This window comes from Barbus barbus, assembly GCF_936440315.1.
Source record: "Barbus barbus genome assembly, chromosome: 1".
NCBI lineage: Eukaryota > Metazoa > Chordata > Actinopteri > Cypriniformes > Cyprinidae > Barbus > Barbus barbus.
In genome coordinates this window covers 20,338,594-20,362,435 of record NC_136729.1, presented here as the reverse complement: position 1 = coordinate 20,362,435, position 23,842 = coordinate 20,338,594, and the positions used below count along the sequence as shown (strand labels likewise).

The 23,842-nt window shown below is 37.7% G+C and overlaps 1 protein-coding gene across 1 annotated transcript in view; it reads left to right on the top strand.

Annotated features, from left to right (window-relative positions):
* The first annotated feature begins 1,263 nt into the window (after positions 1-1,263).
* The window catches only part of LOC306870984 (mothers against decapentaplegic homolog 3), a 36,100-nt gene continuing 13,521 nt past the window's right edge, over positions 1,264-23,842 (top strand). Inside the window, exons 1-3 of the mRNA XM_079418620.1 lie at positions 1,264-1,708; positions 18,826-19,019; positions 23,594-23,728. Of these exons, the coding sequence (XP_079274746.1) occupies positions 1,506-1,708; positions 18,826-19,019; positions 23,594-23,728 (532 nt within the window). The 5' untranslated portion in view covers positions 1,264-1,505. The remainder of the gene's footprint in view (positions 1,709-18,825; positions 19,020-23,593; positions 23,729-23,842) is intronic.

The window sequence follows — 23,842 nt, the reverse complement described above, 5'->3', positions numbered from 1 at the left end:
ATGTGTGTGTGTGTGTGTGTGTGTGTGTGTGTGTCTACCCAAAGATGATGGTCAGTAATAACTATATACGACAGATACCAAACATAAACCATTTAGGTTAAAACCTTAAATACATAAATAATTATGTTAATGATAAAATATTATCACAAGGCCACACAAGAGCTAAAAATGAAAGAAATATTATAATACCTCATGTAATTCTTAGCTCATCTATTTTAGCTAACCGTTAACACAATAAAGTGCCGTAAAATGGCCCCAAGCTTCTATTTGGAAAAGAGCTATTTGTTGAGACTCATTTATTGTGCTTTCAATGAGTCTGGTGCAATGTTTGTGTGTATATGAGTTTACTGCTCATAACATGTTGTTGTCATCGTGCTGAGGCAAGGCCGCTGCATACTCAGCATTGTGTCTTTCGTCTCCACTCCCTCACTAAAAAAAGAAGTCTATGCTGCTCAGTATCAGATTAATTAAACCCTGTATACTCAGTTCAGTGGGATGCCCCCTCACTCACTGCCCTATGGTGAAAGAAACAGTGGGGGTGGGAGAGGTAGAGAGAATGTGACTCTTTTCTCTTTTGAGAGTTAACTGCAATTGCGTGTACTGATTCTGAGAATGATAAGGTTTTGTACAACTCACTTCCTGTGTGTCTAACAGAGGTTATTGGGTGGTTTTTATGAGTGTTTACAATAGCACAGGAGGAACAGAACTATAAATCTGTTCAGGAGGTTCAGCTTAGTCCGTTTCAAATTAATGTCATTGCTCTCAAATCTATAACATTTTGTACAGAAGTCTTTGTGTATGTAAGAAAGTTTGGCAATGTGATGATGTCAACACGTAGCCCTCAAGAATGGATAGACCACTATAAAAAGTGCTTTATCGACGTACTGATATATGACTAAAGTCCTTGTTTCATGTCATTGATTGTACATGATTTTAAACATGTATTCAAATGTAGGCTACTACTCGTTTCCTTTCGGGGTAAAATTTTGATGAAAAGTGTACCTTTAAAAGCAAACGCAAAACGTCACAGAGAGCCGCAGCACACAGCAAAGCGGATGACATTAAACTTGAGTAAACCTCACTTTATAAACAATGGCAGCACGAAAACATACGTTATATTACAGACATATGAGGTACAGCATAATTTATTTGAATATACGTGCTTTTTTCTCGCAGAAAGCGCTGTCCAATTTGTCCAGACGGGATGAAGGGAACTATTTCCCCGCGCGGAGGGATATGAATGGCCTGACAGTGGTGTGTGGCGCGCACTACGCTTATGATCTTGAGAGACAGACGGAGCGGAGCTGAGCGCTGAACTTGAGACCGTGTCTCGGTCACGTCTCAAGTGCCTCTCACTTTACTCAATTTTACTATCGACCACTGAGCAGTTTATTTTGATTTACCGCCTTCGGATTACGCTGCGGATAAAAAAAGTATCCGAATTTCTCTCCGAGTTGAGCTGCGTGAGAGACTTCGCAGTAGAGGACCGCTGAACTGAATTCAACATGTCAATTTTACCGTTCACTCCGCCGATCGTGAAGAGGTTGCTGGGCTGGAAGAAGGGAGAGCAGAACGGACAGGAGGAGAAATGGTGCGAAAAGGCCGTCAAGAGTCTGGTGAAGAAGCTGAAGAAGACGGGACAGCTGGATGAGCTGGAGAAAGCCATCACAACTCAAAATATCAACACCAAGTGTATCACCATACCACGGTGAGTGCATTTAAAAACATCGGCTTGTGGTGAAGTGGTCTGTTTTACTGTCGTGATTTTAGCAGAACTAGTCCTCATAGTCTTAAAGTGAAGCTAAAACACCTTTGAAGAACACAGTAAAGTTGAAGACAGCAGCAATGCCCCTTATGTTTAGTAAAAAAACTCGTGTTTCCTACGTAGATCTTAAACAGCATCTCAACTCACTTCTGTTTATATGATCAAATTCCGACTCTCCTGTTGATTTATTATAGCTTTATACTCTCCGGTGCTTCCATAAACCCACATTTGCCTTGCCTGGGGTTGTCGTTTGGGTTGTGATGAGGTTATATAACCCGACCTTAATCTGGGGAGCGCTGGAGCTGCTGTATCTGGGCTAAACGGTGTGTTATGAATTGTGTGCACATATTGTGAATGTGTGTGTGCATAGGTGGATACGGGATGTAGGTTGTTGTTTTTCCTCTCAGTTTTGCAAGGACTGGTTAATCTTATGTCACAGTACGATGCTGGCAGGTCTTGCCCCTACGAGCCACACGAGGGTTGCCTACAAGCAGCAGATCTTCAGTCTCAGCACTTCAGTACAGAGAAACTTGATCTAGGCTCTGGTTCTGTCATCCTGTTTGTTGATGCATTTAAACGTGCAAATCCAGAAGTCGTTTATAGAGGTCACTTAAGTGGTTGTAAACGATGCTTTTTGTTGTTGCAAGCTGTTTCGTATAGAAAGACTTTCCTGGCATAGGGTTAGGATTGCAGATAAAGGTCAGTTATTAAATTGCATTTGATAATAATACATTTGCATTTGAGCCAAAGTGACATTTATGTTACAATTTATTTATTTTTTTTTTTGAATAACGGCTGTTCTTTTGACCTTTCTATTCATTAAATCAGCGCTTCCCAAACCTGTCCTGAAGGACCCCCTGCCCTGCACATTTTGTATGTCTCCCTAATCAGACACACCCAATTTAGTTCTTGCAGTCTCTACTAACGAGCTGATGAGTGGAATCAGGTGTGTTGGATAAGGGAGACATACAAAAGGTGCCTGGCGGGGTGTCCTCCAGGAAAGCACTGCATTAAATAATTCTGAATGTATCAGTTTCCATAAAAGTAATTTTTATATAAATGTTTTCAACATTGATAATAATTAGAAATGTTTCTTGAGCACCAAATCAGCATATTAGAATGATTTCTGATAGATCATGTGACTCTGACGAGCAATGACTGCTGAAAATTAGAATCTGCCATCACAGGATTAAATTACATGCATTAAAAAATAAAACATTTTAAGATATTTTTAAAAAATCCAACCCCAAACTTTAGAACAGTAGTGTATATTGTCACTATATTGGTCAGTAGTCTCTACATATTGTCTCCAGCATATACATAAACCAAACATTTTACATTATTTAGCAAATCTTGAAAACACATGAGAATTTCCAAATGATTTTGTCAGTCTGGTAAAGTAAAAATAATAAACTGTTGTATTACACATCTCTATTAGAATTCCAACAGTAAAAGATGCTAATATAGAGATTATAATTTAGAAGTGACAAAAAGGGTAGAAAGCTTCCTCTTCATGCACCGAGAGAGAGACACGTGTGAAAGAAAAAGTGAAATAATTCATGGGATGTTGGTTTTTAAATCAGGACACCAGATCGCAGTGTCTGTTGTCTTTTTCACATTATAAGATTAGAATAAAAAGAGTGATTGGAAATACTAAAAGAGCTCTTGACAGGAAATCTTTTTGTTATATCAATATCACATTAAGCAATGCAAGATTTAAAGGAAAATAACTAGAGCATGATGGAAATTTACCACCAAGTCAGTCAAATTGATGGATAATGATTATTTGTAAAGCAACCTCTGACTGTATTGCCATTGAAAACCTCATATTTGTGAAGATTGCAATTCAACAATTTCACTTTATAGCTATTTTATTCATAGTTTACAAAAGAGACTTAGTTTTATATAAAGGCCACAAAATCTCACCCATCTGCAGTCTTCAGCCTTCTAATCACAAGTAGCTGTCTGAAATGGAACAAGATGTTACAGAATTACTATGCTGGTAAACCTCATAGGAGAGTTTATTCATGAGCTATATGCCATTGCCTTGACACATTTGGGTTGCTTGACTAAATTTACTATATTTACTAAATTGGGTTGCCTAACGGAATTTAATAAAAACTAGAAGACACAACAAAGAACTTTGTAACCTTATAGTCAACATTTACATTTATAGACATATATAGTGGACATAAATAGAGTCCCTTTGAGATTTCTTTTCCAAATTTGAAATTTGCAAAATTGTGTGGTGTTAAAGGGCCGAGCAGCTGCGGTCCAAGCCTGCAGCACTGTTGTATTGGTTGTTGTTTTCAAACAACAGCTATCTCAGTGAAAGCAGGGCTCCCAGCCAGAGATCAGGCTGAGTCACCCCGAAGGGAGAGGGAGTTTGAGCCTGTGGCTTTGTGGTGTGACCCACTGGTGCTTCTCTGGTAGAGCTCGGTGGTGACAGAAACTGTAAGAAATGAAGACTTCAACTATTGGGATGTGTGTACCAGGTTAACTCGGATTGACTGGTTTTGTGCATCAAAACAGTTTTGGCTTCTACTTCAGTTTTTTTCCTTGTTGTTAGAGTAGTGTAACCTGAATCAGCACAGCATCCAGTCCAAGACACTATTCTTGGCCAGATCTGTAGAGCCGCCTTGGGAGCCTTCACAACACTCTGCCTCACCCTGCTGGAGGATCCAGATTCCTCAGACACCCTCGACTCGCTTCAGGCCACACAATCCTGTTTTGCCCTTACATGCTGCTCATGCCGGAAGCCTGTCCCAGCCTGCTGGAGATCCAGAGAAAGAGCGATAAAGAGATTGAAAAGAGTGGAAGAGGACATTGAGTTCAAAAGAAGCAGCAGAAAGAGGAGATGGAAGACAGATTGAAATTGTCCAAGACAGGATACGAAAAACATAATTATACCATGGTCACACTTCCTTCGCCTGCCATACACCTGTCGAAGCCCTACATAGTCTCCACATAGACTTCCTGAGAGGATGTTTGCTCCGCAGTGTCTCTGTGTTCTGGGATGCCTACTATATCTCAACCCCGCAGTCTTTGTTTGCTTTTGCACTCCACGCACAATGACTTCAAATGCATTTGAACTGTGAATAAAATCTGTGGTCCATTGTGTAGGCGCATTCAGCCGATTTCTCAAACAAGTCTCCTATCAGCTAAGAAATTATATGTGCCCTTCTGTGGCAATGGAGTTTATTGTTGGCATTTGATACTGAAATTGTCTGTGCCTTGAAGAGATGTCTGACTTTAAGTCTGGCATCCTGAAACTCTATACAGTATACAGTGATTGAAAAGTGCTTTTGATAAAACATGAAGATTGGATGTCATTGGCTTGTAATTGACGTGTCGGGTTGTTTTGTTTCAGTCGGGGTAATGCCTTCAAAGCGTCGCGCATCTGAGGGAAGTGAATCTGTCTGATGATTCAGAGTTATTGTGTGGCAGCTGATGTAAAGAGAGTGAAAGAAAGCGTGACAGAATTTCACAACTCTTTGAAGTGATGGTTGAAACTAACAGTAAAGACACTATGTGAGCACCATTGGCCTCAGACCTGTCATGGTCTTTTAACACCTTTTATCTAAAGCAACTTGCTGTACTCTTATTACAGGGACTGCCCTGGGGCAACCTGCGGGCTTAATAGTGATGATTCATGGTAGAGGTATGTAAAACTACATATTTTTAGTATTGATTAGTTTGTGGGTTGACAAAAGACTTGCCCTAAAGGGCTATTAGTCTGGTTTAGGGTTCACCTGATCCTGAAAGTGCAGAGTGCAACTGAATACAACAGTATGCAGGAGACCAGACACGCTTTTTAAAATTACATTTACATTTATGCATTTAGCAGACGCTTTTATCCAAAGAGACTTACATTGCATTCAAGTTACAGTTTTTACATTTTATCAGCTCTTGCTTTCCCTGGGAATCGATCCCATGACCTTGGCGTTGCTAGCTCCATGCTCTACTATTTGAGCTACAGGAAAGCCCTGTGGACTATTTTTAAAAACGCAACGTTGCGGTGGGGCTCGGAGACACAAAACAGCTTGAGACAAAGACGTCTGCATGAATGTTATTTAAGCACTGCTGCTACAGCTGTACACATTCTAAATCCCTGGTAGCCCTTCGGGCAGGTACTCTTCAGATTTTGGTAGCCCGAAAATTAATTTAACTAGCCCAAATAAAATAAAGACCATAAATGTCAATCAAAAACATTTTCAATACACAAATATCAACGAATATCAAGGAAAGAGTTTTATTTGACTATTTACAAGGTATCTGCAGAATTCTTAAAAATCTATTTAAGGCAATTTGAAAAATTATTTCTTAGTTTTAAATACGTTAAATGGTATAAGGCCTTAACTCTTCAGTTTAGTTGTATCAAAGGACCCGTGGGAGCAATGTTCCCTCTAATTTTGTTTCTTGCTCAGCAAAACTTTTCTCTGTTGGGCGGACATTTCGGTCACCTGAGCAAAAGCATTCTTTATACCAGACCTGTACAGCACGCACGCACAAATAAAGTGTGTAACTTTTAACTTTAATGTGCTATTTATATTTGATTTGACCCTTGATGTAACTAAATGATGTACATTTTAGGTTTTACTGTACAATACACTGCAGTTCAAAAGTTTGGATCAATAAAGTTTTTTTAAATAAGTTTCTTATGCTCATCAAGGCTGTATCTATTTGATAAAAAATACTGAATACTATTTCACAAAATAATATTGTGAAATATTATTGCAATTTAAAATAAATGTTTTCTATTTTAATATACTTTAAAATGTAATTAATTCCTGTGAAGCAAAGCAGTATTTTCAGAGTCACATGATCCTTTAGAAATCATTCTAATACGCTGATTTTTAATCAATGTTGGAAACAGTTGTACTGCTTTTTTATTTATTTTTAAATTTGATATATGTATATGTATATGTATTTTTGGGGCCTGTGATATTTAAAAAAAAAAAAAAAAAAGTTAAAAAGAACAGTGTTACAATATAAACTATTCAAAGATACTTTAAAAAAGTTTAAAGAAAGTTAAACTTTATTCAGCAAGGATGTGTTAAATGGATAAAATTTATAGTAAAGACTTCCAATATTTCTATTTTGAATAAATGCTGTTCTTTTAAACTTTTTATTAATCAAAGAAAAAAGTAACACAGGTTCCAAAAAAATATTAAGCAGCACATCAGTTTCAACACTGAGAATAAATCAGCATATTAGAATGATTTCTGAAGGATCATGGGACACTGAAGACTGGAGTAATATAGTATTTTATAGTATAGGTATTAAAACAGGAAACCAATATTAGAAATTGCAATAATATTTCACTATATCACTTTTTTCTGTGTTTTTGAAATGAATACAGCCTTGATGAGCAAGAGACTCAAAGTCAAAGGCTCAAAAACAAGGTCAATTATTTAATATAATCTTTTTTTATATTAATAGAATAGAATACAAACTGAAGCAAAACTTAAGCTGAGATCTGTAAGTTAAATATATATATTTCCAGTACTTAATCAAGCCAGTCTTCTTTAATGCATGAGGACATTTTATTTCACATGCCATTGCGTTTGCATTGTCTCTCGTGTTGAGCACACCGCAACCATTGAAGTATTCAGTTTCTACAGCGACTCATTTGGTGCATATCGTTCTCTTTCTATGAAACCTGTAAACCGTATTCACCGGCTCTAACTCTGTCGTGACATCAGCTCTATAGCGGTTTGCCCGCGCATTGCTATTCTTTCCCTTTTACTGGCGGCATTCAATCAAATGGCTTTCCAACTCATTTTTGTGTGCGCGAGGCACGTTATTTGTTCTTCGCGGCCGCGGTGAAAGAAGAGCGTGGTCGCGCACGCGCGCTCCGCTTAGAGGGAACACTGCGTGGGAGCCCTGTATTTAAGGTAGCATGTCGGGCAGGGCAGTGATACATTTTGGTAGCCCGACTGGAAAACACAATAGCCCCGGGACGCCGAGCTAGCGATTTTGCGAGCCCTGTGCAGCTCATACAGTAAAACATGATGCTAGCAATGCCAAGGTCATGATTTCAAGGGAGTGCATGAACTGATAAATTGTATATCTTAAACGCAATGTAAAGCACTTTCGGATAAAATGCATTTACATGAATATAAATAGATGTAAAATGCAAAACTTGCTTAAGTTCTTACCATGCAAATAACTAGCACAATGCGTTGAAGCACAGCTGCCATAATGTAAAAATAGACAGATATAGAATAATATAATAGTATAATGATGGCTGTAGCACCCAAGTGATGGAGAAGCCGAGTGTGCCAAGTCTGACTCTGGTTGTGGTGAAGATTAGTGACACAGTTTGTCGTCTGTGAGTTTGTGTACACTACAATATGTGTTTGTGCATTTCTATGTTCTGGAAGTGAGGGCACTCATTGTGTACTGTATATGGACACACACCGTTATTGTGTCTAAGCAAGTCTGTACATTGAGAGCAGGTATTTGAGTGTTAGCCTCAACACAGACACGTCTCTCCCGTGTGTGTGTTGTTTGAGGCAGGGTTAGTCAGCCCTCAGGAATGCTCCGTCTGCCCAGGGGAGGGCGTGGGCCGCTTCTGAGTTTGTGGCTCCTGCCGGGGTTGAAGGTTTAGAAAAGCTCTATGCCGCCTCCATATCTGCTGGAATAATAGACACTCTGTACATCAGACAACAAGACTGCTTTGTGCTAGTCTGTCATCACAAACCCTACTGCTGACCCTCAGACTGCTTCTGACTACCGTGAGAAAATAACTGTCCTTGAACTCTGGTGCTCTTCTTAAAAAATAAAAAACACACACAGTGTAGACTTTGCGCAGGATGTTTTGAAGTTTGTCTGAGAGTTTTGAGAGACTTACTATAAAGTCTGCCATGAATGTACACTGACACTGATCCAAGTTAATTCGCTGTGGTCTCTAATTTTAAGACTGAGGTGGCTCTGTGTAGGCTTGGACCGCAATTAGGGTTGGGTGATATGATGAAAAATTTCAATCTCGATTTAATTTTTTTCCAGAACGTTTGACCAATTCTTTATTTATTTTTTGTATTTTTTAAAATGTTTAACTAGTCAGCTTGAAAATGTAACTACACCATGATTCAAGTAACTTTTTCTTTATTAACCATCTTGTTAAAGACAATTCTATTCCAAGTGCACCACACATGAAGTTGTCAACATGATGTAAATGTTAAACAGATCACTTGCTAATATCTTTGCAGAAAAGATGCATGAACTACAATTACATCTTGTACAAACTTGTCTTAGACATATGTTCAGAAAAATACGAGAAAAAAAAATCACAAAAGTCAAGGTAAGTCAAAGGTAACATCAGTAGACTATTATTAACTATAAATGATACACCATGATGCAAACATGAACTATTAGCCATTCAGTAGTAGTTCTTCGCAGGTTTTTCATTCGATTGTGCTGCTTTTCCATTGTATTTCTATGTAAACGTGCGTGTTTGACTGTTGCACTCGCATCTCATGCATGAAACGGCATTTTAAAACTGAGGCCCTCAAGTTAAAAGAAGTTCACTCCCATCTTCTTGCATGTTTTTCCTATTCCACTGCCCTTGTCACATCAACACAAAAACGCATTCTGTGTGAACGGCGGCTAGCAATATCAGTGCTTCACTCGTGGGCGGTTAATCACATGCGCCAATATGTGGTTGGATCGTTCTTTTCTCTTTACTGTTACCCAAGTGTCTAATTCTAACGTTTGGTAATATTTCTATTCAAAATCACGATTCCTCAATTTCTAAAAAATTAAATTGTGGCAAAACAATAAATTAATTAATCAATAGAATCTTAAAAATCGTCCAAATTTGATTATTTATGTAGACATTAGGGGTGTAACCTACACAGATGTCACGCTTCGGTACGTACCTCGGTTCAGGGGTCACGGTCTGATACGATTTCGGTACAACAAGAAAATTACAGCAAATCTATTATGCTAGGTTTCTTTTCATTTAATTTGAACAGACAGTAGTACAAATGATTTTTATTTTTTTCCACCTAGATGTGAAAATGCTAAATATTATATTAAGTTGTTATATAAAATCTGCAATACATATACATACAAGTAGGTGTGGGCGATATGGAAAAAAATATCATATCGTGATTTTTATTTTTTAGAAATATCACGATTCACGATTTTTTTTAAGTTGATTCTGCTTTTATAAGGAAACAGTTGAAGTAATCGCGCTGTGAACACACACACACACACACACACACACAAAACGTATCAGTTCCAGGATTGCTAACTTGACAGCGCAGTTGGTACTTTATCAAAATAAAATGCAGTGAATCAAACATCAGCGCGCCTGCCTCTGCCAGCATTGCCCTTGACTAAAGATTTTTCTGGTCAACTAGTAGTCGTTCATTTTAAGCATTAGTCGACTAATCACACGTTTATTAATAAACCATTTAAATCATTATAATGTGTCTTTAATTGCCTACATAGCCTGTAAGCGCTCAAGCACATGCGTAAAGCTTGCCACAGCACACCGCAGAAGCTAATGATTATAAATGTCAGGGAAAAACGGTAAGGAGGCTGGAGTAAAGGAGTAAATGATGGTATAAAAATTAAAACATTATGACAGAATTGACAGACAGATGACAGAATATTTATTTTTGGGGGAACTATTCATTTAACATTAACAAAACAACAAAACGCAAAGAGAAAAAAATCACTCACTATTCTTGACTGAAAAACTTTAATACAGTTGCTTTAGGAATCAGTCTATATAGTTTTATTTTTATATTTGTTCATTCAATTTCTTGAATGCTCTGCTAAATACACCTATTGTACCTGAAAATAAATCACTGTTTGTTTTATTTGTATATTATGTGTATTTGTAATGTGCATCTTTTGTTCTTATTTTTTAATAAGAAAGATAAAATAATGACAAAGATTTTTATCTTCGCCCACTTTGGCCTAAATATCTGCCATGTCTTTTTTTTTGTTACCTTGGAAGGCTTTGTCTTTCTAGTTTGGCTGTAATGCTCAGACAACTTGATAAAGAATCGTGATTGGGGAAGTCGTGGCCTAATGGTCAGAGAGTCGGACTCGTAATCGAAAGGTTGCGGGTTCGAGCCCCCGGCCGGCAGGAATTGTAGGTGGGGGGAGGGAATGTACAGCGCTCTCTCCACCCTCAATACCACGACTGAGGTGCCCTTGAGCAAGGCACCGAACCCCCAACTGCTCCCCGGGCGCTGCAGCATGGCTGCGGGTGTGTGTTCACGGTGTGTGTGTGTGTGTGTGTGTGCATTTGTTCACTACTCACTGCTGTGTGTGTGCACTTGGATGGGTTAAACGCAGAGCACCAATTTCGAGTATGGGTCACCATACTTGACAATACGTCACGACACACACATAAAATCGTGAATCATGATATTTAAAAAAAAAACAAACACGTGATATATTTTTTCCATATCGCCCACCCCTACAGGCAACCGTTCTATGTGTTTCCCGTGTCTTTCTGAATATGGATTCTTGCTTTGGTTCACAATTTTACCGTTTCATTTGAGAAAACTAGCATCATATCACTGTATACACACAGAAACTTCAAGGCAACCTGTCAAAATAAAAGTGCAGTTTAACATGTAACACATATATTACTCCTGTATTACTTTTGTACAGTATAATGTACGTCTTTACATTTACTGATAAATTTAAATAAAACAATTAAATGATAAAAATAATTATTACAACCACTTTTAATATTATTCACACAAATTTTCTACCATGTATTAAAGGAACACTCCACTTTTTTTGGAAATAGGCTCATTTTACAACTCCCCAAGAGTTAAACAGTTGAGTTTTACCGTTTTTGAATCCATTCAGCCGATCTCCGGGTCTGGCAGTAGCACTTTTAGCTTAGCTTAGCATAGATCATTGAATCGGATTAGACCATTAGCATTTGGTCATCAAAAATGACCAAAGAGTTTCGATAATTTTCCTATTTAAAACTTGACACTTCTGTAGTTACATCGTGTACTAAGGAAAATGACGGAAAATTAAAAGTTGCGATTTTCTAGGCTGATATAATCATTCCAGCGTAATAATCAAGGAACTTTGTTGCTGTACCCTGGTCCCCAGCTATATCATAGGCTACTGAGCTGGGGACTACTTTCAGGCGCTGTGTAATATCATTGCGCCTGCTGCACCCATGGTACGGCAGCAAAATTCCTTGATTATTTAGCCGGAATGAGAGTATAGTTCATAGCCATATGTGCCTAGAAAATCGCAACTTTTCATTTTCCATCTGTCTTAGTACACGATGTAACTGCAGAAGAGTCAATCTTTAAATAGGAAAATGATCTAAACTCTTTGGTCATTTTTGAGCGAGATGCTAATGGTCTAATCCGATTCAATGATCTATGCTAAGCTAAAAGTGCTACCGCCAGACCCGGAGATCGGCTGAATGGATTCAAAAACGGTAAAACTCAACTGTTTAACTCTTGGGGAGTTGTAAAATGAGCCTATTTCCAAAAAAAGTGGAGTGTTCCTTTAAAAAAGTAAACCTTTGTTTGTTTGCCAAAAAAATAAAAGGGTTTCATTTGATTAAAAATAAATGTTTCATGACTTCATTTGATTATCAGTAAAAAATAAAACACAAGAATTTCTGGAAGAAAAAAACAGAAAAAAAAATTGTAGGGACCTATTGTTCAAAATGTTGAAATTGAGCGTTTTGGACTTATTTTTTTCACTGAAATAAATGTTTTTGTTGTTACACAGAGAGTAAAGTACCGAAAAAAGCACAATCTAGTCCGAGTATTGTATTACCATAGACCAGCCGTGAACTATCTGTCTGTCATGGACTGCGTGACTTCGCCTGTGGATTTTTTTGATTTTTGAATTTGTTTTTTTTTTCTTCTGCGACCTAATAAAATTTTGGTCGACTATTAGGGGGCAGCCCTATACAAAATGTATTTAGACTTCTGTTTACAAGGACAAAAATTTTTATATTAATATTGCAGCCTGCACTGCAAACTGTGCATCATCAAAGTCAGGCAACACAAATGATTTGAAACTGTCACTCATTAATACATGCAGAGACTAAGAAAATATTTATTCTTTAAGACATTTATTGTGTTAAGGAAAAATGACTGTATAAGTGTGAAGTATTCAAAAACATGAAGTGTTTGTCATGTTCTGACCATAAAGAGTAGTTTAAAACCACAATTAACAGTCTGGTTTCTACAACTTTCACTTGGGAGCAAAATTCTACTTTCAAACTTTAAAGAAAGAAATAAAGATTTGAAACTTATCATGAAAATTATCGATATTGAAAAATTTTGTTACTACTGCTACTAATAGTTTTAATATTTATATTTAATAATTTTAGTAACGCTTATGATGTTATATTATATTACATTATATTACATTAACATTTTCCCATAATATAATGTAAACACACTTGTTCAGGGGTAAATGTGTCATCCTGTATATGACTAATAAAGCTCAAAGTATACTTCAGTTTTGACATGAACATTTAGTGTATGCCTACAGCTTCATTTCATAGCGTGCGTGAACCCAGACAGTCGAAACATGCAGAGTTGTATCCTTGTCCACTACCTGTACTATTTCTTACAGAAGTTTTGTGCAATTAAATATGTTGTACAACTTGCAGTTAAAAACGTTGGACAACCCCTTGCATGCAACTCTATCCCCTTACACTAGCGCTCGTCAGTACAGGTCTATAGGGGTTGCCATCTCTAGAATTGGTTACTCTGACTCCTCCATTTCGGTTTTGAAACAATGGTTCAGGTCAGTGTTTTGTCCTTGTGGACAAACTAATTAGTGCATAACAATTGTAGGTGCATATGCGAGCTGAGTGTACACATTGTGTATGGTTAGAAAAATCTGTCTATAGTATGTGCGTGCAGGCATACTCTGATGTAAAAACTGAAGTATACTTTGGGTTTAAGTTGATTTAAGTTAATTCTGCATCTTGAAAAACTGTGCCCAAGAGCCTGAAATACAGTTCTACTCATGACAATGTGAATAATCTGTTTTGTTGGCTCTTTCTTCACAGTTGTCTTTACACTGCCTTGTCTTCACACTCTGTTTTCTATTACACTACTCATGATGTGTCTAGCCAGCTTTAGCCTTTTGGGTTTTCAACAATTCTCATCACAATTTTGAAAAGGTGGTATGGGAGGATGTGAAGAACAGGCCGGACACAGCAGCTGTCTGTGGTCAAGCCACTTCACAAGTGATGCATTGCAAAGGCTATCAATGTCAAACCACATTTTTACAAAGATTTTTAAACAAGCTCTAGTCTCTCGTCAGTTATCTTGTAAGAAATGCTCGTCACACTTTTTTTGCAGAGTTGTTGGTTACCAGTGCCCAGAGCCTAGTTCTAACAGAATTATAAGTGAAGAAGCATATTTGCAGAAAATGTACCTGTCAAAAAGTAATGGTAAAGAATAATAATAATATGGACAGGTACTCATACACTGCACGAGAGAGGTTCAGAACATACTGTATCAAGTAACCTTTACTCAATTTTGATTTCGAACCTGAGAAAATATTGTCCCCTTGAATATTAATGTTGCAATTAAACTGAAGTAGCGCCAAATATTTTCTTCCATGATGGTACATCATGGAGGTACATCTGAGTGAAATGGATTATTGAAAAATAATGTGACTTGGTTCTGTCCATCGGCTGTTGATTGAATGGAGGCAGAGCTGAATGCGAACTTGCAGTTGATTGTAAGAAAGTGGTTGAGATTAGTGGTGAAGTCCAGCATACATCTCCAGTCTGTCATTTTTATGTAAGATTGAGTTATTAGATGAAAAATAACATAATTGAAACATGCACACATGTGCATTAGCTGTTCACAGTAAGATCAATAACACAGTAACTTTTGTTTAGAAAATGGAAGGGATGGATCTTTCATTTTGTGGCAAATTAAGTAGGCGCATATTACACTTTTCTTTTTTTTTCTTTTTTTTTAAATAAGAAAAGGCTCCATCTTTCACTTTTCTTTGGAAGTGAAAGTCTACTCCACGCTAGAGAACCTGAGGTGCAGGTGTAGGTTAGGAAGGCCTTTGACATTGTGGTGTACATTACACCACCTCATTTTAGTTTTATGAACAAGGACAAAACAAGATTTGAAGTGCTAAAACAATAGATAAATGTCTAGAAATGTTTTGATTTTCTTGTTTACAGCAGCATCACATACTGGCCAGTCTCATTGAAACACCACTGTCACAAAGACACGTGGTGTTCTGGACTTAATGACAACAAAGGGAACAACTGTTGGCTTCCCTTTCCTATACTTATTATTTTACTATTATTTGAGTAGCTAATTTTTACATTATTTTACATGGCAATTTAAACTATGCAATATTTAATTGCTAGATAAGTGACTAACTAGTGTTAATTTGGGCCCGTGCTGCATTTGTATGATGGTTGTAGTGTTTCTGCTATAGTCCTGCTGCCCTGCTGAGAACGGGCCCCCATAACCACATTCAACCACCTGCGCATGAGACCCCTGCAGGGCTCCATTTACTTGGGGAAGGCCTTAATGACTTTAGCAGAGGGAGGAAAACCAAAGCCTTTCAAAAAATAATACAAGTTAAACGTGATACTTTACCCTCACTCACATTACGAAATAAAGGATAAGCAGGTGTACTTGGCTTGAATTAGAAAAAAAATATTAGCCTATATAAGTTTCCATTTGAGTTTGGTTTCCTGCAGACATTTATGCAGTATTTTTACAGTCAGATTTTCTATATTGTCAGCTTCCAGATGTTATTCCAATACAGATATTATGACCAGTTAATCCACAGTTGAATTACTGTATGTTTAGACATAAAAAGCGTAAGTTGGTTTAGCTATCTTCAGCAGTAACTGTGCGATCAGGTATGTGTCTGTCATCACTGCACTGCAGTGTTGTTTAGTATTAACTCTGTTGTTAATACTAAATGACTGCATGCCGTCTGGGTTTAGACTGGGGGAAGGGGGAATAGCAGTGGTCTTAAAGTGATTTTAAAGGGGGGCTGTGGGGGCTGGGTTGGGGTATGTTCCACAGGGTGAAATGGTCCCACAGACAGTCTGGTCTGATGTCGAAGTTGCTTTTGTCCTTCTCTCCCTCTGCATCAAATTTGCATGTATCACAGTTCACTGAGTTTGTGTTTTGTCAAACTCAATGATTTCAAACAGAGAGGCATGCAAGTTCAGCTTTACAAACATCCACGCTAAAGGCCCTTTCACACTAAACGCAGCATGAAAAAGTAAAATGAAACGAAAGTTACTTAGGAAAGAATTTTGTCTTCTTGTGTGCCAAACAAATGCATCATGTAGAATCAGCTGTTGTATGCCTTTGTATTTTTGCTGCTCTGTTTAAATTTGTGTTTAAGCAAAACTTCTGTGAAAGTTCATGTTAAGTTGAATGAAAAGATCCAGATCAGTAGACCTGAATCTGATTTCTGTTACGCATTGAGTTGAGTGTGATAATGATCTGTGGAAGTGTCATGGGCAAGTCAAGGCTGTATGGGCTGATCCAGAAATTGCCCACTGCAGCCCACGGCGTCTGTTTTTTACCCTCCAGATTAAATCTGCCCTGTGTGGTTCAGCCTGTGTCAGAGCCCTCCATCCCTCCAGTTCACCCCTCTACTCTCTTTCTCTTCCTCACCCCCTCTCTGTTCCAGTCTCACCCTTCTCTACTCAAGTGACAGCCGGCATGCGGAATGGGTGGGGGGGTTAGACCCGTCCTCCAGCCTGTGTGTGCGTGTGCGCGCGCATGTCTGTGTTTCTGTTGGTTGGATGTGCCTTGTTGCTGACCTAATTTGCCCTCTGTAGCTCAATCAATAGTCATTCAGTGCTTCCTTTTCATATGAGGTCTACCCACGCGGCAGCAAACACAGGCTCGCTCTCCGCTGAGTGCTGAAATGTAATGGAAAAGTGAAGAACTGACGGTGGATACAATATTTTCAGACTGATGTATTTAATGAATGCCAGAGTCCAAGGACTGATCTCATCGCAAACTTTGCCGTTTTTTAAATGATCCTAATTGTAGTTACCTGTCGTATTTCTTTTTATTTAAATGAGACTTTTGTGTATATACACTACCATTCGAAAGTTCTTTCAGTATGAATTTTCTTTTTACAGATTTTTTTTTTTCTTCAGAAATGACGCATGGAATTGATCAAAAGTGTCAGTAAGAGTCAGATTTATTTAATACATGCCATTCTTTTCAACTTTCTATTCATCAAAGAATCCTAACAAAAGTATTTCCACACAATTTTTTCGACAATTAGCACAATAAATGTTTATTAAACAAAAATAAATGTCAATTAAACAAAAATCTTTATTTTTGGAAGGGTCATTTTATGAGGAAGGTCATGAAAGCGGCATCATGATCTGTTTTTATGTGCAGTACAGCAAACAAAAATGATGTAAAATGTATTATATGACCCCTTTTAGAAGGGTCTGGTAAGGAAAGTTCACACCTCTTTTCTCTTTTTTTCATATCTCTGCTTTATGGATTGTGTATAAGGGATGAATAGTGTGTTATGAATGGTATCTGTGGCCTGGATTCCTCAAAGGGTTGAAGAGCTTTGCTGACCTAGTGCACAGCCCTTCTCTCTCTCTTAGCACTTTGGCTGCTGTTGCATATTTCAAGCACACAATGTAGCAGTCATGTATAATAGAGTGCTCTGAGAGGTTTGGACCATACTGGATTTCAGTCACGAATGTACCGTTATAGGAGGCTGCTACGATAGTCATCATGAAAATGTTTTAGTCACTCGAAAGGCCTTGAATGTAGAGATAAGCATCGTAGGCGTAAAGAATGAGGTTAGTCTGAAAATGTGTTTTGATATGATGGTGTGCTCGATTGGGTCTGGAAAAGTCCTCTTTGTTTGGACCGGTGAACAGCTCGACTCAGATGTAAAAAGTCCACTGTGTGGTTGTTCTCCCTTGCTCAGGGCCTTCACTGCATTATTCTGAGATGATTATGCCTTTTTCCTTTTCCACATGGGGCCATCCAAAGAAAAGTCTGAGTTTATTTGCCTGCAGTTAAAAAGCGAAGCAGGTAAAAATACGATGTGTACTGGAATGTTTTTGTTGTTCTGTTTGAGTTCTCTCCTCTTCCTTCACTCTCTCTCGTCTGCTTTAGCCGTAATGTGTCTTTGACTGGTGGGGCGTGCCGCGTGCATGTGTGAACTGAAGGAAGTGACTCTGTGTTTATATCTCTGCTGTGTGAGGCCTGTGTCAGCTTATGTCGCAACCGTATAGGGGATTGTTTGTGCCTAAATATTCTTGTTTATTCTTCAGATTTGGAGTAATATTCTCTTTTTTTTGTTTTTTTCTCTCTCTCTTTTTTTGTAAACACACTCTCTCCATGGGGCGTCTGGATTTTACATTGTTATTTTCCCTCTCGCAATCTGCCTGTGAAGCAAAAGCGCTGCAATGAAAAATTAAAAGCATATTTAGCTGCTGGGAGAGCCACAGAAGGCCTCGGGCAGGGCAGCCTGGCCCGTGCCGCTGTCTGGGCCGGGATCGGTGGGTGTAAAAAGGGGAGGGGAGGGGGTCTGACAGACATGCTTTAAAGAGCTTTTGGGATTTGCATTATTTGGCCTGCACTACATTTGTGTGAATCTACTGTTGCTTTCATATGGCTATATCAGATGAAGCTGTTGTTAAACTAGAGCACAGTCAACCCCCCTAAACACACACACACATTGTTTTGAAATGCTGTTTTTTTTTTTTTTTTTTGGACTTCCTCTTCCTCTTTCTTCACCTCATTCACATTGCATGTGACGTGTAACTGAAAGCACCACATTAACAGGAAATTGGGCCGCTTTTACTTCATCTGCGGTCTCACATAATACCTTGGTGTTGTCCCTGCAAGTCTTTGAGCAGAGAGTGTTTATATTGTGGTAATTTAAGATTTTACACACCGTTTCTTACTTGCGCAATAATAACATTTCCTCTGTATTTCTGCTTTTGATTTTTGAGAATGAGCTACTGGGATTGTGTCTGCTGCGGTCATCATAATTAATGCCCTTTTTCTTTTTTTTTTTTTCTTTTTTTTTCTTTGTCTCAGATCACTAGATGGTCGGTTGCAAGTGTCTCACAGAAAAGGACTCCCTCATGTGATCTACTGTCGTCTTTGGCGCTGGCCTGACCTGCAGTCTCATCATGAGCTCAGAGCCATTGAACTCTGTGAGTTTGCCTTTCACATGAAAAAGGACGAGGTCTGCGTCAATCCCTACCATTACCAGCGAGTCGAGACACCAGGTAATGCAGCCTGAAATTTATGAAAGCATCAAGCACACTATCAGACAGTATCATTTGTTTAGACCTGGGGTTGATCACAGTAGTGCAGGGGGTCTACCAATTATTATGTGATCACAAAATTTGAATTAACGGATGTTCATATTAGATTTGGAGAATTAAAATTTTTTTTTCATGCAGTTATGATCATCTGAACCTTAAAATACTCAACATATTTAGCATTGGGGCTGTGCGATTAATCGAAATTGCAGTTAAATCATGATGTGAGTGTGCGATTTTCTAAACCACTGAAAGCATGATTTCTTTGCCACCCCCTCAGTGTGCATTCAGAATGTAATGCCAAGTTCTAGTGCGAGCATGAAAAAGACTTATGGTTACGACATGAAAGAAAGGACAGAAACAGGGTACTCGTTCGCTGTCTGAGACAGTTTTCTGAGCACACACACCGAAAGATGCTTCTCAGATTACATGTGAACACCGAATTTAGTTCGCTTTCATGTCTTTTTGCGCTTTCTATGTTCAAGTCTTAAGTTAACAAAGATTTGAGAAAGAAAACGCAGGTGTAACAGTATATGATAGGGGTGCGCCGATCCGATATTCAGTATCGGTATTGCTCCGATACTGGTATTTTCTGCTGGATTGGGGTCTCAGTCAGACAAGACCGATCCAAATCCAATACTGTGCATACACTATTGTGTTATTGTTAAGCCCCGCAAAAGCCACAAACACATTATAAAACACCATAAATTTTCCGTGCACTATATTTCAAGTGTTCTGAAGCCGTTACATAATTTAATGTGAGGTACAGATGAATATCTAAGTTCACATAAACTCTTCTCTCCGCTGCGGCTGTCTGTCATCCTCCATTCAACATTCAAACTGCGTGATGCATTCGGTTACTAGAGTCAAGACTGTAGAATATCAGAGACTGAATCAGACAAATTTAAGATGCATCAGAACATTGAAACCTGAGGAACTGGAATTCAGAGAGGCCCCAAGGAAACAGGATGCAGTAAATCAGATTCCTAGCTCCAACTAGTCTGAATCAAGCAAACTAACCAGCATGCCTCTTTTACAGAACAGCTTACAACCTTGAGACAAAAGAACACTTGTTGATAATTCCAATTCAGGAAGGAGACTGTCAAATTTGTTGCAAGTAATCAAGACAGATGGTCACATGTAAACCTGTGATAGAAAATCACGAGCTACAGACTCTCTTGGGCAGGTCTTCCCCCATACAAGACAAAGACTTGAATTCCTTAGGAGACCTTTTAACTTCTCTCTGGTCGTCACAGAACATGCCTCTTATTCTCCATAGAACTACACACTAGAGACAATCTGTTCATATGCACTAAAAATCATCTTAAAAGGACTTATGAATTATTTCTCTGCATAGAAATAACCTATATTATGTTTGTAACCCACATATTAGACTATCATGTTTTAATCAAATATTATGTATGTCTTTTTAATCATCATTGAATAGCTGAACGATTCCTATGCGTGTTTGGTATGTATGAGTTTGAAAAATCATGCTTTATATGTTTCTTCCAATCAATTCTTTGTCAAATGTATCATAGTCTTGTTATAGAAACCATGTTCAAAAGTATACTTTGCAAGGGCCTGTAAAGTTCGGACCTCTGACTGAACAGATAACATGTTGATTTATTGATGGGGTGGAGAAACAAAGCAATACCCTGAGCAAGGACAGTATCTAATTGGTCAAGACTTCCAGATGGGACAGTGAAGCAGAGTTTCAACTCAGGGCACCATCAAACTCTCTCTTCTTCTTAAAAATGCTCTCTTACAACCTTCCTTCTCCTCTTCTTCTCTTTTGCCACCGCGTTTTGACGCTGCTCTTTGAGCGTGCTCTGGCCCACGTGCCAGCTGCTACCACAATGAGAAGAAAACCAACCTAGTCTCGTTACATCCGTTTATTCTTATTCTTTTACTTTAGTTTCTTTTCTTTCCGTGGAGTTTCGTGTTCTAATGTAAGTTTGCTGCAAAGTTCAGCTCCGACTGCACTCGCTTCAAACTTCAACCAGACCAACTCCGCATCCTCAGCCAACGCCCAAGACTTCACTTCAAAGACTACTGAACTCTCAACCAATCAGACACTGTCTGCAACGACGACAACGACACAAACGAAACCCCTTAACATTGAGAAACTCAAAGCAAGGGTTAAATAAGTGACTGATGGTTGTATGCAATTGAACATATTGCTGTAAACATTTCCATTCTCTTAAACTCCTCCTTTCCTCACTTTCTTTCTGCAACGTGTAAATGTGAATGCTTGTGTTCATGTGTTAGATTAGTTTGTCTTAGGTTTATATAAATAAAATCTTATTTGTATTGAAAAGAGAAGTATCTTGTGTTTTGTGCTCACAAGTTAACGTCTTAAACTGCCAATCTTGTTACTGTGCTATTAAATAGTGTTTTCACTATATTTTGGATTTTAATATCCAGTGCAGAGTTTGTTATACGGCTCGTTCAGTGATCAGCTGTAAAACAGTGATTCTGTTCAAATTCCCTATAAAATCATAAGGGATTCCCTTTGAGCTAAATTAAACTATTTGCTTTAAATTACATATTACTTTTTTTTATTACGTTATAAGGCGATAAAACTCTCTGCAAGATTATTAAATGTTCCTAATATTATACTTGATCTGTAAATACAGATAAATGGTTTTGCATAAAAGAACTTTGTCTTGCAGGACTTTATTTTTGTGCTGTTTTCAAAATTGTGTTGGTGTCTGTAGTTAGATAACAACACTGGACTAGAGAGCTCTTATGTTCTTAATGGGCACACATAGTAACTGAAATTTTAAAACTGTTAAAAGAAAAAGCTCAAACTATCACACAGATTTAATACACTACGCATTAATATCTCTTCACTTTGTGCTTTGAAGCTTTCTATGCGTAGCGCTGTGCGCTGAGACTCCGTGTTGCTTCAAGCGCATCATTCTGTGCACGGGATGCGCATAAGCGCTTTGTGCCAGTCTGTTTGAAGCCTTTCGTATCATAATATTTTTGCACAATGAAAGATTGTTAATAGCCTTTCTTGTTCGTTTTATCTATCATATGTTTCTGCCTCATTACTGTGCTTTACATTTAAAACAAATGTCTTTTAATTTTACACTATATATATATATATATATATATATATATATATATATATATATATATATATATATATATATATATATATATATATATATATATATTGTTTTTCATGAATGTATTTTACAATACAGAAAAAGAGAAATGTGTATAATTTTACTTTATTATTTTAGATTTAGTCCTACTCTTACTCACTTTTATTTGTTCCCCACTAAATGTTTTTTTTCCCACTAATTTTAGATTTTATAAAATTGTGCACTCATGATTTTTCTAGAGTAACTTTTGCTACTGAATTATCCACTAACCTAGTTTATAATAGTATTTTTGTCATAGATTATAATTATATATGCATTCATTTGTTGTTTTTCTTTACAAGAAAGTTGTCTGTTTAGTAGATTGTGTGTAACAAAAAAAGCCACGATCAGGTCAACACACATTGAGGTATAAAAATTCAACACTGATTAAAAAAAAAACTGCCCAGGTATCGGATCGATATCGGCAGATACTCAGAATTTTGGTATCGGTTCTGAAAAAGTGGTATCGAGCGACCCCTAGTATATGAATTCTAAATGAATTTATGAATATAAATTCTGCCATTAATTACTCGCCCTCATGTCGTTCCAAATCCTTAAGACCTTCATTCATCTTCTGAAGATATATTAAGTTATTTTTGATGAAATCCGTGAGCTTTTTGACCCTCCATAAAGAGCAATGTAACTGAAATGTTCCCAGACCCAGAAATGTAGTAAGGACATTAGTAAAACAGTCCATGTGACATCAGTGGTTCAACCGTAATTGTATGAAGCTGCGGGGGGGGAAAAAACAACTTTTTGTGCACAAAGAAAACTAAAATTAAGACTTTATTCAACAATTCTTCTCCTCCTTCCCCAACAATTCTTCTTGTTCTAGCTTCTGTTGTCGTTGTTTCAATGTTAATCAAACAACAAAAGACAGCAAGAAAAACTCTCACTGCCCTTGACTGAGTAACTTTTGTAACTTTAAGGATTAATCTAAACTAATTAATACAATGACGACTATGCAATGTTGTTTTTGTTTACATTTGGTTATTTAATTTCTGTAACGGCATACTACTGTCAGGCATATCTGAAAAACTTAATGCACTGTTTTATTAATTTGTATTTTTGTTCTATTGTGTTTATTTATGCTATTGTAGTTTTAGTTGTTTTTATTTTGTTACTAGAAATTATTAGAAATTTATACTAGTTAGGCCAGTAGTTTTTGCTGTGGTATCAAAATTGTAATTGAGAATCGTGAAATTTAACTGCTATCTAAAATGTTTTGAAACAAAAGTGAAATACTATAACACTACTTCAGATAAAGTCAAGCAGAACACATTTATGAACGTAGCAGTATATACATTTTGTGTTGTAATTTAGGTTTCATGTTTTTTCTCTTCTTCTTTCTAATTCTTTTTCACTTTCGGTTCTTCTCTGAAGTTCTTCCTCCAGTGCTGGTGCCTCGTCACACTGAAATTCCCAGTGAGTTTCCTCCTCTGGATGACTACAGTCACTCCATCCCAGAAAACACCATTTTCCCTGCCGGCATCGAACCCCAGAGCAACTACATACCAGGTAGGAGACAAATACACCGTAGTAAGGAGAAGACGCTTAGTTGAGGTTCATAGTGTTATAAAAACAGATTTGCCCTGAGATACCACAGAAAAAACAAACCAAATAACGTCAAGT